Below are 14385 nucleotides of genomic sequence, written 5' to 3'. Positions count from 1 at the left end.
TAGGTGGCATGTTAATTTACTCACCCACAAGTGTACCCTCTTCCCCGGATGCCCTAGGGGTAGCTTGTTACGTGCATGCATAGAGTGTAATGTACAGAGTCGTTTAGGGTGGGTATGGTGTGTGAATGAGCACACTGTGATTGGCTACCTAGAGTAGCTTGTTTCTTGTTGCTCATTCAAATCTATCAATGGTTTTGTAAACGCAATGTGCGCGAGTGAGGAGAAGACGACGCGATAAAAGTCTAGAAATTTCGACAAGTTTACGGAATGTCGATATCTCTGGGTAGCAGGCTGTGAACAGTGAGTTACAAATTTATTCTTGGTAAATTGTCTTTGTCTAGTTTCACAGAAATGTGTTTAGTACAGTCTGTTCATTTGGGTGTGAGTGTACACGTGTAATGCCATATATGGAGGTGCCTCTAGCGTTGGCGGGAACTGTTAGCGCCAAAATTAATCTGTAGATCACATGACTGTCGCAACTGCGCAATACCGGTTTATTTTTAAAATTGTTGGATTCTAGCTAAAGTCAAGTGGAAATGAACGACTTCCCTAGCGACTTGGAAATGTGAGGAGATGGACGAGCCAACAGAATTGCTAGGTTTTTCACAAGACTCGCGCGATCACGTTGACACTGCAGTGCCAGTTGCTAACTTTGTTGGTGAAGGGTGAGTAAGTGATGTGTTTGACTTGTGAAAAGGTCTCGTGTTCAAACACTCAATCTGTAGCGTTGAAGTAGAGGCTAGCGATGAAGCAATTCAGGAAGTCACGTGTGATCAACAACAAAGACCAGTAAGTACACAAGCTACACGTATGTCTTTGTATCTCTACGCAGTGTCGTGGTTATGGGAAGTATGGACCCCAAAAACTTTTGGCGAGCGTGGACCCCCAAAAACTTTTGGTGCGTGGTGGTTTTCCGACAGCCCAAGCCTTGTTAATTAATTTGATGCTACATGATTTGCATGAGCAGCTTAACACTGCTGGTCCAAAAAATCCGGATAGGACATATGATATTTTATTTTGCTAGTTATTTTCAACTTTAATTTGTGTGATTGCGGTGACAATACAACCTTTTCTGGTTGCAGGTATCCACTAGAAATATCATTCCACTTGAAGGAAATGTAGAGTTGCATGGCCATAATGGCATGGTGGATATCCAGGCTTCGGTTGCTGAGAACAGTGCTGTCAGAGATGAGAACAGTGCTCCTAAAGACGAGAACAGTGCTCTGAAAACAGACACACTCATGCATGATAATGAATGTACATGTATGTTGCGGGATGTACGTGTGGAGAAAGCCTTGCAGGATTATCAAAAGGCTTTTACAACATGTCAAGAGCATGTTACTGAGGTGAAGCAACAACAACAACAACAACATGAGAACGAGTTGAAGCAACAACGACAACGTTATGAGAACGAGTTGAAGCAACAAGAACAACATTATGAGAACGAGTTGTCTCTTGCACGAAAAACTGAGCAAACCCTTAGAAATGAAAAGGAGGAGCTACGAAAACGGCTGGTGTCTGTTGAGAATATGTATCGTTTACAATCAGAGGCAATGGAGAAGAAAGATAGTGAAGAAGAAGCAAAACCAGTGGCAGAAGAACAAGAATGTAGTGAAGAAACAGAATCGAAGAACAAGACGCTAAAGTCACGTCTGGGATATGAAAGCTCAAAACCAACTAGTCTGCAAGCAGACAGTGGATATAGTGGCTGTAAATCATCACAGACAGTGGATCTTGCGCTGTTACCTGCAGACATGCAACAAAACAATGGAGCAGTGGCAGGTTCCTTTAGCGTGTAGTTCACTCACTAACAGATTGAAGGGTAAACAACCAGAGCAAAATCATGAACTGAAGTCAGAGTAGGAGACCTGAACTGACAACGGAGGAATTGATGCGCAGTTTTTATTGCTTTTTTGATTTATTTTGGTGATACAGTTTGTAGCATAGGTAGGTGTGTGTGTGTGTGTGTGTGTGTGTGTGTGTGTGTGTGTGTGTGTGTGTGTGTGTGTGTGGTGTGTGTGTGTGTGTGTGTGTGTGTGCGTGTGTGACAGTTCATGGTTTCACGTAATTAATTACTTATGAGACAATACCAGTACAGTACTATGCTTACGAACTTTGTTATTACATTTGAATATGTTTTGCCTTCATGTCTCTTATCTACTGATGGCAAATATAGTTGCCTATCTGTCACTGTTGTTGTTGTTGTTGTTGTTGTTGTTGTTACTGCCACCACCACTGTTACTTGAAACAGTTTGAAAGACACAGGGTAGAAGGAAGAGTCACCGGAGCTCTTGTTTGCTGTAGGCATTTGTGGAGTTTTGTGTTTTTGAATTGCAAAACCAACATTTACTGGCAATAGTTCTTAAACTGCCTTTGTATGCATGCAATGCCAGTCTGGCCATGTCTGCATCTCAAAATATTGCTGTCCAAGTATTTTCTTGTTTTGCATATGTTCTTGACAATAATATGCATGCTATACACAGAGGTCACGTTTCTTGGTTGGATTTCTTCGTTTTTGGTCTTTTTCAACTCAGAAGGCAAGCAACAATAACAATTGTCCATGTAGTGTCTCTAGAAGTATTGGGTGGAGACGTTGTTTTGAACAACAAACGCAGTGTTGACGTCAGAGTCTCTAATTTAATTAATAAATGTAATTAGTTGTGTAATACTTCCACCACACTGTTGATTTCCTTGTAATTCGGTACCTTGCCATTGGAAGAGATGACAATAAAATTAAGATTATCTGGTAGATCAAAGTGCTCTATTATATTCTCAGAATTCATTTGACGTCACTTGATGATGTTTTTGAAAAGAAACACATCTCTTTCTGCTAACACATTCTAGTATACCACATACCTAGGCAAGCACATTTCCAACTGTCTGGTAGATCAACAAAGTCGTAGCTATCCCACGCATGCCCAGATCGATCTAGACCTACTCGGATCGGTAGGAAAGTTATGAGTGCGTGCCTACATCCAGAACGACGCCCCACGTTCGTGAACAGTTGCAATGGCTGGAAAACAATACAAGGATGATGTATACGCTCAAAAACAAGGTCTGGCTGCCTCTGATGAGAACATGCGAGCTGTATGGATGAAAACGAAACAAGAAGATGAAACACGATTCCATTTGTCGACGGCGGGGGCGTCCAGTGTTGCGATGAAGGTAAATCCCCAAGGATTTGAACGAAAAGAGAGAAGAAAAAAAGGTATGAGTGAAATGGGGATGGCGGGAGGGCCGCTTGTCGTCCCGGAGCGTGTGGCTGGAATGAAAGCGAAGGAAATTGGATCGTGGCGTACGCCGAAGGAGACGCAGTTAGAGAAAGGGACGATGGCGCATGTTGAGCCTTTTGCAACGTCGTGGCACGAGAGTCATGCCTCATCATCATTACCACGTTACCACAAGGGGGCCGTTGGTGGTGTAGGAGAGGTGGTGGGGAAGTGGAACTTTCCAGATGATTCTGTGTTTTCTAGTGCTAAGAGTAAGAGAGAAGATACAGCAGGTGGTCGGTATAGAGTAGTGGCTGGTAGAGGTAGTGGATTTGGTGATACATCTAGTAGGTTAGTGTACAAGAGAGAGGATGAACAACAAAGTGTATTAAGTTTGGCTGCCAAACAGAATACTTTACAGACATCTAGCGAATCAGCAGAAGCAATAGAACCTCTAACTTCATTGATACATGAGTTTGCCTTGACTGACTATCAGAAAGCTGTATATGAGCAACGATATGGACTACAGTCCAGTAGCTCTTCAAAAGGCTTGCAAGCAGATTTGTATTCTGCAAAGGCAGAAGAGAAATCAACAGTAGGACCTGTTGCAGGTGCTGATAGTTTGTCTAGGAAAAGGGAAACTCTTCGTGTATTACAACAGAAAGGACTTCCTGATCTTGTTGAAGGAGATCTGAATCTGAAGATGCTGACTCCTAGGCAGCTCATTGATCAATGCCATGTAAGAGATTGTCAAAAGCTGCAGTCAGAATTACATGAAGAAGAAATGGGCACAAGAATAGATGAAGTAGAAAACGAATGTCAGGAAGAAAGGCGTAGACGAATAGAAGCAGAGATGAAAGTGTGCAAGTTGGAAGATGAGTACAAGATGCTAAGAGAAGAGAACAAGATGCTAAGAGCACGATTGCCAGCTGACAACTTGGAATCTCTGCCTGAACAGGTGAGAGTTTTAAATAGGCATGCATGTACACCTGTGTGTCATTGTATATATTAAAGCAAGTACCAAATAGCTTATAGACATCTGCAGCAAATGAAGTACCATATGTAGTTTATGTTCCTCCTTAGGCCTGCTGTTTGTCCTTACTGATGACGCACGCAGCTGACCAGGATGGGAAGTGGTTTGGTTTATTCCTTACAGAGGTTATGTACACAAGTTGCAGGAGGATGGTAGGAGTAAACATGAGGCATCCAGCAGTAATCGATCCCACAGTTGGGGTGGGGTGTTTAAATTATTCATTGGCAGACTGTCAGTTCAAATGGTTGTCACCTTTTTAAGAGTGGAAATACCTTACTTAAACTGTTTCCAGTGTCATTTAGTGCTTGTCAAGATATTTGTAGTGTCTAATATTGGTGGGCAGTCATGATTTGCATATTGATTACATCTTTTCCCCAGGACGGTCATGTTTCAATTGTGACCATCCCACCATTATTTTGGTGTGTACTAGTTGATGTTGCCTGCACATTCAGGAATAGAGCATACTACCAGTCTGGTTCTGAATTTATAAAACAACTTGCAACTTGTATTACCAGCAAGTTTAGTCATGTGATATTACTGTATTAGCAATAATTGATATTAGTCATTGATTGTAGGCCAATTTATATCTTCTGTTTTGGATTTAGCCTGGAGGTCTGACAACTGCGGACAGATTACAGATGGTTGTCCTGCTCTACACGTGTCAAGCAAAGGATTTTGAAAAGCTGAAAGTGATAGCTCACGGATGTGAGGGAGTCGTGTTGCTGGTAAAATGTAACAAAGAATCTAATTTGCTACATGGACGAAAGTTTGCCCTGAAAGTTATGTTCAATGTCTTCAGTCATGCAACACTAACACAAGTAAGGAAATCGCAGTGGATGAATAGTGTTTCCAATACTTTTTATCACTTCTGTTCTTGATGGTGGTTGGTTTTCATATACTTAATTGATTACAATGTACTGCATCACAAATGATTGGAATGGGTATTTATATCTATTGCAGTTATATAGAGAATGAAGACATGACGTCAATGAAGATAAAGTTGATGAGAGCCTGGTAAACCACTGATAATGTCCTGGGTTGTTAGAGGTCATGAACAGTGGCATAACTAAAGGCCTGTCCACACTAGACCACAATGCAGCAGGATCAAGATTCCATGGGGTTAGTTAGTGTCTACACTGCACTTTGAAATCGATACCTCTGCCTTGTTTTTGGTGTGGGTTGTTTGCTTGTGGAAAGCATCGATACAGCGATGTATGGTAAGTGAGAACGAAGATGAGTGAGGAAGGTTAAATGTTCCGACGAGACTGGTAGCGTACGTGAAGGTAATGCCCACCTATTTCTAATTGGATTCGAACTATCGCGATTGAAACCACCTCGATATGGATTGAATTTTGATTGAATTTTGATCGTGATCCAGTTGCCAGTCTGGGCAGGGCGTAAGTGAGGGTGTGACAGTTGTCACAGATAAGTGAATCACACTTCCTGTTTTTTGTTCACTTTTGTTAGCTTTATGATCTTGTAAGAGTCTGATGTACTTAGGGGTCATTTAATATTATCGACAATTTCACGAGCATAGAAAGCACACGCTTTCTGAAGCCTTCTTTCTCCCTCCTAAAGCATACGCAAGATAGTTGATGCACAATTCAATATCTTGACCATGGTTTGATGTATAGAGGGTTGACGTGTGGTCTTCAGTGCTTCTGTAGTGATACAGTTCTTCCATTCCAGTTGACCCGCTTGAATAATGTCAGCTTGTCATTCAAGTGGAAAAAGATAAAAAAAACATTGAGAAAGTTGTGTCAGAGACAGCTGGGCTCTTTAAGGACGGCTGATGATGTTCTAGAACAAAACCGGAATAGGCTGCAGCGGTCGTAGATGTTTTCAAATCTCGTATATACGAGTGACTAGCATGGGAACAATGCATGATGCAATTTGGACCATGGAAAACAGAGAAATTAGCACAGGCCATTTGCTACCGATCAACATTTTATAAATCTTGCAGAGACCATAACCCCCCTAGTAGCATGTGCTTTATATGTTCGTGAAATTGTCGATAATTTGAATGACCATTTAGTTGGTGTTTGAGAGATATGTTTACTGTTTGTTTGGAATGGAGGATGAGGAGGATGAGGAGATTGTTTGTCTGTTGTTTAGGTTCGTAATTACTATCAGAATGAGTACACAGCTCTCTGTACGATGTCACCACATCCCAACATCGTCCGACTGTACGCTTTCTTCTATGATCGTCTCCCCGACTTATCTACTTTCGCATTACCACCAATTGTTGTAGAGAATGCAAGAACGTTGTCATTGTTTCTTATCATGGAGTTCATCTTAGATACATTGCAAGATGTTACAGAAAGTTATCGAAGCTCAGGCAAACTAACAGGGAAGCAAGTCATGAAGTGGACACTACAGATATTGAAAGGAATTCAACATATGCTCAAATTTCGATTTGTACATCGTGATTTGAAACTAAACAATGTCTTGGTTGACTCCAATGGGACTGCAAAGTTGTGTGACTTTGGTTGCTCGGTACAACTTACAGAAGACATGACAATGTTGTATGGCCCGGGAGGATCTCTCGGTGGTAATGCAGCTCACATGGCTCCCGAACTGCTGAACACTACCGCTGGACATGGACGACACATCAAGGGTGATAGGCAAGACATGTGGGCTTGTGCGTTGATGGTTTATGAAATGGCATGTGGTCGTTCACCGTTTGAGGCGTCTGGTGGGAAAGCTTTGGATCAACGAGGTTATCGAATGTGTGACCTGCCACCGCTTGTTATTAAAAATGAAAAAACCTCAGGACTAATGAGTTCTGATGAGGAGCTGAGTCAACCTTTTGTTGAGTTAGTAATGTCTATGTTAGAGTATGATCCTAGTAAACGGCCAAGTATTGAGCATGCGATTATGGCCATTCAACAAGAACTCGATCGGTAATATGCAAGGTCAGTTTTGTAGCAACACTAGTCTGTATTGGGTACAAGTGTTGCTCACTTGTTTACTCTGTGAAAGGGCGAGCTACAGTTCGTAATCAAGAGAGAAGCATTTCAACAACTGAGCAATGCAAGTTGCAATGCACACTCAGCGCAAGCACAGATTGATGCATTGAGTTTGATGCTCCGATCATAGTGATCATTTTATATGCTCAGAGCACACACTTGCTTCACTGTATTGACACATGCAGGTGAGTATACATCTGACAATGTCTTGAGTACATAGTGATCTATAAGTGGTTGCTAGCTTAATACCGTGTTTACAATGACAGAGGAAACTGAGCTGGCACTGCTGTTCTACAATTGTGCCATCTTGCTTCATCTTGCTTTATCTTTCTTGCTCATTTTTCAGTATTATGTAACTCGTATATATGATGGTGTTGACAGACGAAGGAATTATGAAGCTTATTTCCTGTGGGGTGAGGATGAAGTTGACTGCTTGCATGGAGAAAACACTGTACAAGCGCCAGACTTGTCCAGTCCTCCATTGTAGTCATGACAACACTCACGTGATACCATGCCCCTCTTACTCGGCCAACGTTACCCTACTGTAGTGCAAACGTGTGGCATCCTAGTTTGCAACAAACGGGTTGAAAAATGTGTCAAACCGCACCGGACCAGCTCGGTTCAGCACTGCCAATGTAAACACGTTGTTAGACTTACAGAGTGACAGATCACTTGATGAGCCCTGGAAGGTCTGAAATGTTAATAAATGATGAGCTAAGGCAGCACACGTAGGGGCTTTACGAGGTAACTTAGTTGCATTGGTGAGCACATTTTATGTAGGAGGAAAGCACCATCATCGCTCTGTCCATCTTTGATGGTTGGTGCATGTTTGCTTGCTTTCTGTGAAGTGGTAGGAATAGACTGCGATTCTTGTTACATAGAGCTCTGAGGCATGAGCAAATAGTGGCACACGTGTTGCACATTTGTGTGAGCTGAGAGTCATTTGTGACACCACTGACTGCAGGGCCATAGCAAGCGGTCCTGCAGAAATGCCGGACCATTTTCCAAGTTGAGTTTCACCAATCGACAATTAGAGTAAACTTCCGGAATAGAGTATGGCTGATTAAATATATTAAATGTTTTATATCTTTAGACTCGTTACGCACTTGATGTTCCCAGATTCTTTCGTTTTTGAGACAAGCCTAGCCTGCAACGTCCGGGGGGGGGACAAGACTGGCACTTGTCTTACAACATCCAGGATGTCGTCCAGCACATATCCGAGTTTGCTAACTTTTGCCACCTGTTTAGAAAGGGACTTGCTCTTTAGTTAAACGATGAAGTCTAAGCCTGGTGCTGCTTTTGTAATTAATCTGTGGAGTAATCCAATAACTAGATAATCAATTAGTTCTTAATTAATTAATATTAACCAAATGTATTTAATCAATTTATTTTGTGGGACCATTATTTATGCTTGCAATGGCCCTGGACTGAAGGATAGACGTTAACCTGTTAACTAACAAATAGTCAAATCAATATGCCTTGCTATCCTTACGTTCTGCACTACAGATTGAGATGTGTGGTGGATCCGAATCAAAGTTGATTCAAGGCATCGAATGGATGTGGAGGATACTGTTGAGTAAATTAGCGGATGATGATGGTTGTATTCAGTCAGCATATCACCAACACATCACCATGTGGTACGTTAGTGTTATGTTGTGTATTAGATGTACTGTACTAAGCGCTGAGCAATGTAAAATGCTCTTGCATTGAAAAGCTTGTTGAATTTTTTCTCTCTTGCTGCATAGTATGCTGTACTATAGAAGTGTACATACTGTGTATATGCTGTAGCTCTGCTCCTACTGTACTCGGTTGCTTTGGCTCGTATATAGACTATAGTACTATGTTATGTAGTTTATATAGTGTACATAATTTGAGTGTGAAACTTCAACAGTCATGTGTATGTTTTTGCTAAATTTGATCATTGGTCATGGTTTTGTGAGTGCATTCTGGGGTTTACAAGAGTGGTAGTTGGAAATCTGATGAGCGTCACACCACACACACACACACACACACACACACAATCACACTGACACCTAAAAATGTAACGCACCTAATGTAATAAGGCTGGTATGTCATGTGTACATTCTTTCCTGGGTATGAGGACTGCCAACAGGACATCCTAAGTACAGATTCATATTATAATGAGGATGGTTGTAGTTACTGAAATGCCAACAGGATCCATACTTTGCATAGTTGTTATCCATACAGACGCAGCAGTTTCCCTAAAAAGTTTCACAAGTTGTAACTAATCTGTTGATCATTCAACTAAAAAGATAGCCTTGAATTTCCAGACCAGAGCGCGCGCACTCTGGTGTGGAAGTTCGAGGCTACTAAAAAAAGATAGGCTGTAAACTGTAGGCCTTATGTTGCCGTGCATGAATGTCGCAATGGACTCGTTGCACAATAATTATTTGATATTACGTGCGCTTTATGCGTGTTTATCTAGGCATTTATGTAGCTGCAAGTCTCGTTCTTGTTCTACAAATGGGAGAGGCAAGTGAAGAGAAATACAAATATACAGAATGCAGAGAAGGTCGTGAGTACCTTCAATTTCCTTGTCGTACCTACCCTTCCGAACAGTCCCTTTTGAACACGCACAGACTGCATGTCTACCTTAATTAATTTCCCGAAAATCCCCTATGACGGGATGAAGGTCGCTGAGCATGATGTTGGACTCGTGTGTAGAAGTGGACGGTTCTTTTGCGGGCAGAGGAAAACTATTAGATTGTTGGTCGAGGGAAAGTGCACTGACGCACAGAGAACTGACTCTAGATGATGCAAGTGACCACGTGACTAGAAAAACTGATGTGAATTCAAAGTGTGATGAGTCTTTTATTGCTGGTCTACGTATACCACCTCACATGTACAAGGAAGGAGAATTCCAGTTTATGCCACTACGTGATGTTCACCAACAAAGAAGTAAAGACAAGGTCAATTCTTTGCTAACAAAAGAAGATCAACTACCTAGAGCTGCAACAGCTCCACTAGAGGAGTTACTGAAAGCTGCTCATCATGATATAGAATCTTTACCTACAGTTAGGGTTGGTGCAGATCAAGGTAGTCTAAAGAGAAAACCTTTACAGAGGCAAGTTGCTGGGAGTCTAGATGAAATGTTATATAATAGATTTAGATTATCATGCACATCATTGGAGCAACTGAATGTGCCCTCAATTCTATCTGTTGAAAATGAGTCAGTTGCAAATACAATGCGTGAAACATTGAAGGATGTTTCCTTGGTGGAAGATTCAAAGTTGAGAGAACTTTGTAATGAAGATTTGGTGAAGCAATGTCTGCTTAGGGGAATGCTTCAGAGAGAGTCTGAGAAACATGAGCTGGAGATGAGTAAGCAGGTTACGGCTTTGTTAGAACATGAACAATCAAGGACACGGGAGAATAGGAACGAACATGTGGAGAAAAGGCAAGAAATCAAACAAATGAAACAAGATGTTGCAATTGAAACTTTAGAAGGGGGAAAGCTATCTTTGCAAGAAAAGTGTGATAGAAAGTCTGGCTGCTTATCTGAGGTTTGTAAAACTCAATGTAATCAGCTGTGTGTGTGTGTGTGTGTGTGTGTGTGTGTGTGTGTGTGTGTGTGTGCGCATGCATGTGTGTGTGTGTGTGCGCACGTGTGTGTGTGTGTGTGTGTGTGCATGTGTGTGTGTGTGCATGTGTGTGTGTGTGTGTGTGTATGTGCGTGTGTGTGTCCATCCGTCCTCACACTGGATGTCTGCATACAACACCAACACTTCAATGTCATTTCCTATTTTGTACAGGAGGTATGGTACACCGAGCCAACCGCATCAGCCGTGCAAATGATCACAACACTATTTACTTGTCATATTCAAGACTTCAAGATTCACAAGATGATCGCGCACGGCTGCGAAGGAGCAGTCTTCATAGCTCAGTATCACCACCAGAAGTGTGACCTCCTAGTTGGCGAAGTATTTGCCATCAAAGTGATGTTCAACATCTTCGCTCACTCATCATACACACAGGTATGCACCTTGTTCCACATCAACTACATTGTCTGTACACTAAATGTCTGTACACTATCCATGAAGGCTTTCAAATATTTAAACATACGGGTCTAGCACCTAAACGATGACGTTAGGCTTCAGGGTCTAGCCGGTCTCACCCCTACAAGGCAAAAGAGTCCTTCACCTCGTAAGGGGGAAACAACCAGCCAGACCATTGAGCCTACATTTGGAGATTTTTTGACTTTAGCAACATTTCCCATTGCCCTTAACCTACCGGGGTGTACTATACTTTTCATTTGGTATTCCATATGATGACACCTCAATAGCAAAACATAACAACATTGATCTCACAGTTAAATCTGACTGTTTTATGATGCTATACATGCACATACAGTGGAGTTTCGGGTATTCTTGGAATGTTATCATACATCAAAGGTTGCCTGTCGTTGCCATAAGCAGATACAAGCAGGAGAACCGGGGAAAGCACTCGGGGCATGGGGAACCAAGGGACTGGGGACATGTGCCTCTCTGGTTGGGGAAACTTTCTTCTAAGTGAATTGATCTATCAGAGTCATCGGCAGGCTACATTTTCAAACCTGAGCCTACAGGGTCCTACAACTTGCTATGCATCTAAATACCTGCAAGTGCACATGCTCACTGCACAATTAAGACACACACACAACTTGGTTTCCTATCCCCTCCTCAATCCACCACCATTGGTTGCTTTTTACTCATGAATTCAGTTTTGTCTATCTGTGAAGGTCCGTAGCTTCTATGAAAATGAGTACAGTGCGCTATGTGCCATGGTTCCACACCCGAATATCGTTCGGCTCTTTGCTTTCTTCTACGACCGAATCACACTCGAGTGTCTACCCGACCTACCACCTGCAGCAGCAGAAAATGCACAAACGTTATCACTCTTTCTAGTCATGGAGCACATTCCTCAAACTCTGCAACAAGTCGTCACCGATCTACGAAAATCCGGCAAGCTAACTGCCAAGCAAGTGATGCAGTGGTCATTACACATATTCACAGGCATCAAACATCTTGCCAAATATCGCATTGTCCATCGAGATCTAAAACTCAACAACATTCTTGTCTCCGAAGGTCTCCTCAAAATATGTGATTTCGGCTGCTCAATTCAACTCTCAGACAACGACATGCAAATGCTGTTTGTGCATGGAAGCTCACTGGGAGGCAATCCAGCACACATGCCACCTGAGGTATTGAATGCGTGTGCAGGGAGCTACATCAATTGTAAGAGTTACGATCTGTGGGCAAGTGCAGTGATGGCCTTTGAAGTGGCGAGTGGGAAGTCTCCGTTTGATGGAGAGAGAATAGACCAGCGAGGCTACCGTATGTGCGACCTTCCACCGTTGAGGATCATAAACGAAAAACCGGGGGCTTCACTGGCTGATGTCACATTCCCAAGTCAATTTTGTGATCTCGTTACATCACTACTGGAATTCAAACCGTCGAAACGGCCGACTGTGGATGAAGCGATTCGAGTGACCCAACAACTTGTGCACAAGATGGTGTGACAGTCTGGCTAAGTTTCTTTGCAATTTCGTCCGACAACAGTGTCACACAAATGCATGCCTGGCTGTTGCTGAATGTTTGCGGGCAAACAATGTCCCACAAAAAGAGCATAGCTAACTGTTTCTAATGTTTTTCAATACTGTGATTTTAACTGAAGTGCATCTGTAGCTGCTGTTGAATGTGTTGCATCTGTTGCACGACTGTGTTACTACACGATGGTGTGTGAACTGTGAATCACAGCTTGTGGTGTCCCTCTGCCTGAAAGTCAAGGGGTCATTGATACTAATTAAGTATTTCTAAAAGTTAAGGGTCATTGATATTAATTAGGTAGACGAGAATGTCAAGAGGTACATTAATATTAATTAGGTATACCAAGACAAGGGTCATTGGTATTAATTAGATAAAGGACAAGCACACAAACCCAATTAAATCGTACCCAGTAAGTCAACTATATGAAAACATTCAATCACTTTTGTAGTCTTGTATTGCTGACTAGCAAATGTCATCAATTTTTGTGACGCTTTTATAAAAAATTATTTTAAAAATAATTAATTAAAAATTAAATAATTTTAAAATAATTAAATAATTAACAGTTTGGTTTGTGATTTTAAAGCGATAGCAATGTATGTCACTTAGCATCTAAACCTGATGTTGTATGTGTTCACGACTTGGGGACATGATGAGTTGAAGGGTGAAAGAGAATGTAAGGACAATTAAGATGGAATCACTAGAATAGGTATGACTGTCAACGCGCGCGCGCGCGCGCGCGTGTGTGTGTGTGTGTGTGTCCACATCATTCTTATGGCATACTTTGTATTATGGCTGCTGTTATATAGAAAGGTAATCACCCACTGACCTAATCTACACTCATACATGATACAGAACTGAGTTCTATTGAGTTGCCTTCCCTTTCTTGGATTTGTCTCTCTGTGATCGTTTTTCTCGTTTCTTTAAGCCATCCATGTTTGCTTTAAGAAGATTTGCATACGCCTACAATCAACAGAAGAGAATAGCCACGTTTTGTTGTCGTTACAAAGAACTGGTAGGCACATAAACCAACAGACAAAATAAACCGGGTAGACAAGCAGACAGACAAAGAAAAAATAGAGAAAGACAGACAAACACAAACAGAAAGACAGACAGGCAAACAGACATACATACATACATACATACAGACAGACAGACAGACTAAAGAGCAGTTGCCTGGAGGGTACACTCCTACCCTTATTCCACTAGTTTTCGAGCACTTTGGTGGGTGGGGAGAACAAGCATCAACGTTCCTCAATAAACTTTCCAAACTATATAGAGATGAAGAAGGAAGAAACAATCCCTCAGATTTTAAGACACATTGGAGAAGACGTTTGTCAGTACAACTTCAGCGTTGCAATGCCTTGGTGTTGGCTAGAAAGATGATCAGAGTAACATATGGACAGAAAGCTGGCCAGAGTCTAGATGTTGTTCAACTTTCAATTCAGTAAACTAAATTTTGGTCTGTAGGCTCCGCAGGGGAGCTTTTTAATGCTACTTGTTATTTGTGTAATTGTAATTGTAGTTGTGACACTTGCTGTTCATTAGCTGTTACTTTACTTTCACCTGTATTAGCTTTGATGTATAAAAATATATGAAAATTTGACAGACAGACAGACAAACAGACAGAC

The 14385-nt window shown here is 41.8% G+C and overlaps 4 protein-coding genes across 9 annotated transcripts in view; 3 read left to right on the top strand and 1 right to left on the bottom strand.

Annotated features, from left to right (window-relative positions):
- Positions 1-69: 69 nt before the first annotated feature.
- Positions 70-2239, top strand: LOC134183225 (golgin subfamily A member 6-like protein 7). Of its 6 annotated transcripts, none has more exons than XM_062650708.1 (4): positions 70-300; positions 521-665; positions 726-789; positions 1083-2239. In XM_062650708.1, exons 2-4 carry the CDS (start codon positions 574-576, stop codon positions 1797-1799), a joined length of 873 nt encoding a protein of 290 aa, XP_062506692.1. In that variant the 5' UTR covers positions 70-300; positions 521-573; the 3' UTR covers positions 1800-2239. The 6 variants fall into 6 exon arrangements, with proteins under 6 accessions (XP_062506692.1, XP_062506688.1, XP_062506690.1 ...); XM_062650704.1 differs by having other exon boundaries at positions 367-665; XM_062650706.1 differs by having other exon boundaries at positions 362-665.
- Positions 2240-2899: 660 nt separating this feature from the next.
- LOC134183097 (uncharacterized) lies at positions 2900-9989 on the top strand. The gene is made up of 6 exons (XM_062650555.1): positions 2900-4167; positions 4848-5060; positions 6358-7157; positions 7225-7396; positions 8718-9747; positions 9897-9989. The coding sequence occupies exons 1-3, from the start codon at positions 3010-3012 to the stop codon at positions 7147-7149; spliced, it is 2163 nt and encodes a 720-aa protein (XP_062506539.1). The 5' UTR covers positions 2900-3009; the 3' UTR covers positions 7150-7157; positions 7225-7396; positions 8718-9747; positions 9897-9989.
- On the top strand, positions 9806-12883 carry LOC134183098 (aurora kinase-like). Its single transcript, XM_062650556.1, has 3 exons — positions 9806-10735; positions 10985-11206; positions 11950-12883. Exons 1-3 carry the CDS (start codon positions 9875-9877, stop codon positions 12727-12729), a joined length of 1863 nt encoding a protein of 620 aa, XP_062506540.1. The 5' UTR covers positions 9806-9874; the 3' UTR covers positions 12730-12883.
- A 646-nt stretch (positions 12884-13529) lies between these two features.
- Positions 13530-14385, bottom strand: part of LOC134183601 (signal recognition particle 14 kDa protein-like) — a 2163-nt gene continuing 1307 nt past the window's right edge. Inside the window, exon 5 of the mRNA XM_062651186.1 lies at positions 13530-13717. Within this exon, the coding sequence (XP_062507170.1) occupies positions 13619-13717 (99 nt within the window). The 3' untranslated portion in view covers positions 13530-13618. The remainder of the gene's footprint in view (positions 13718-14385) is intronic.

This window comes from Corticium candelabrum, chromosome 8 (assembly GCF_963422355.1).
Source record: "Corticium candelabrum chromosome 8, ooCorCand1.1, whole genome shotgun sequence".
NCBI lineage: Eukaryota > Metazoa > Porifera > Homoscleromorpha > Homosclerophorida > Plakinidae > Corticium > Corticium candelabrum.
The sequence above is the reverse complement of the archived record's forward strand: the minus strand, read 5'-3'. Positions and strand labels throughout refer to the sequence as shown.

Excerpts from the sequence above, each read along its gene's own strand:
- LOC134183225 (XM_062650708.1), top strand. The coding sequence starts at position 574 with ATGGACGAGCCAACAGAATTGCTAGGTTTTTCACAAGACTCGCGCGAT. Across the intron at positions 666-725 it reads GCTAACTTTGTTGGTGAAGG|CGTTGAAGTAGAGGCTAGCG; the intron begins GTGAGTAAGTGA and ends CTCAATCTGTAG. Across the intron at positions 790-1,082 it reads GTGATCAACAACAAAGACCA|GTATCCACTAGAAATATCAT; the intron begins GTAAGTACACAA and ends TTCTGGTTGCAG.
- LOC134183097 (XM_062650555.1), top strand. The coding sequence starts at position 3,010 with ATGGCTGGAAAACAATACAAGGATGATGTATACGCTCAAAAACAAGGT. Across the intron at positions 4,168-4,847 it reads TGGAATCTCTGCCTGAACAG|CCTGGAGGTCTGACAACTGC; the intron begins GTGAGAGTTTTA and ends TTTTGGATTTAG. Across the intron at positions 5,061-6,357 it reads GTCATGCAACACTAACACAA|GTTCGTAATTACTATCAGAA; the intron begins GTAAGGAAATCG and ends TCTGTTGTTTAG.
- LOC134183098 (XM_062650556.1), top strand. The coding sequence starts at position 9,875 with ATGATGTTGGACTCGTGTGTAGAAGTGGACGGTTCTTTTGCGGGCAGA. Across the intron at positions 10,736-10,984 it reads AGTCTGGCTGCTTATCTGAG|GAGGTATGGTACACCGAGCC; the intron begins GTTTGTAAAACT and ends TATTTTGTACAG. Across the intron at positions 11,207-11,949 it reads CTCACTCATCATACACACAG|GTCCGTAGCTTCTATGAAAA; the intron begins GTATGCACCTTG and ends CTATCTGTGAAG.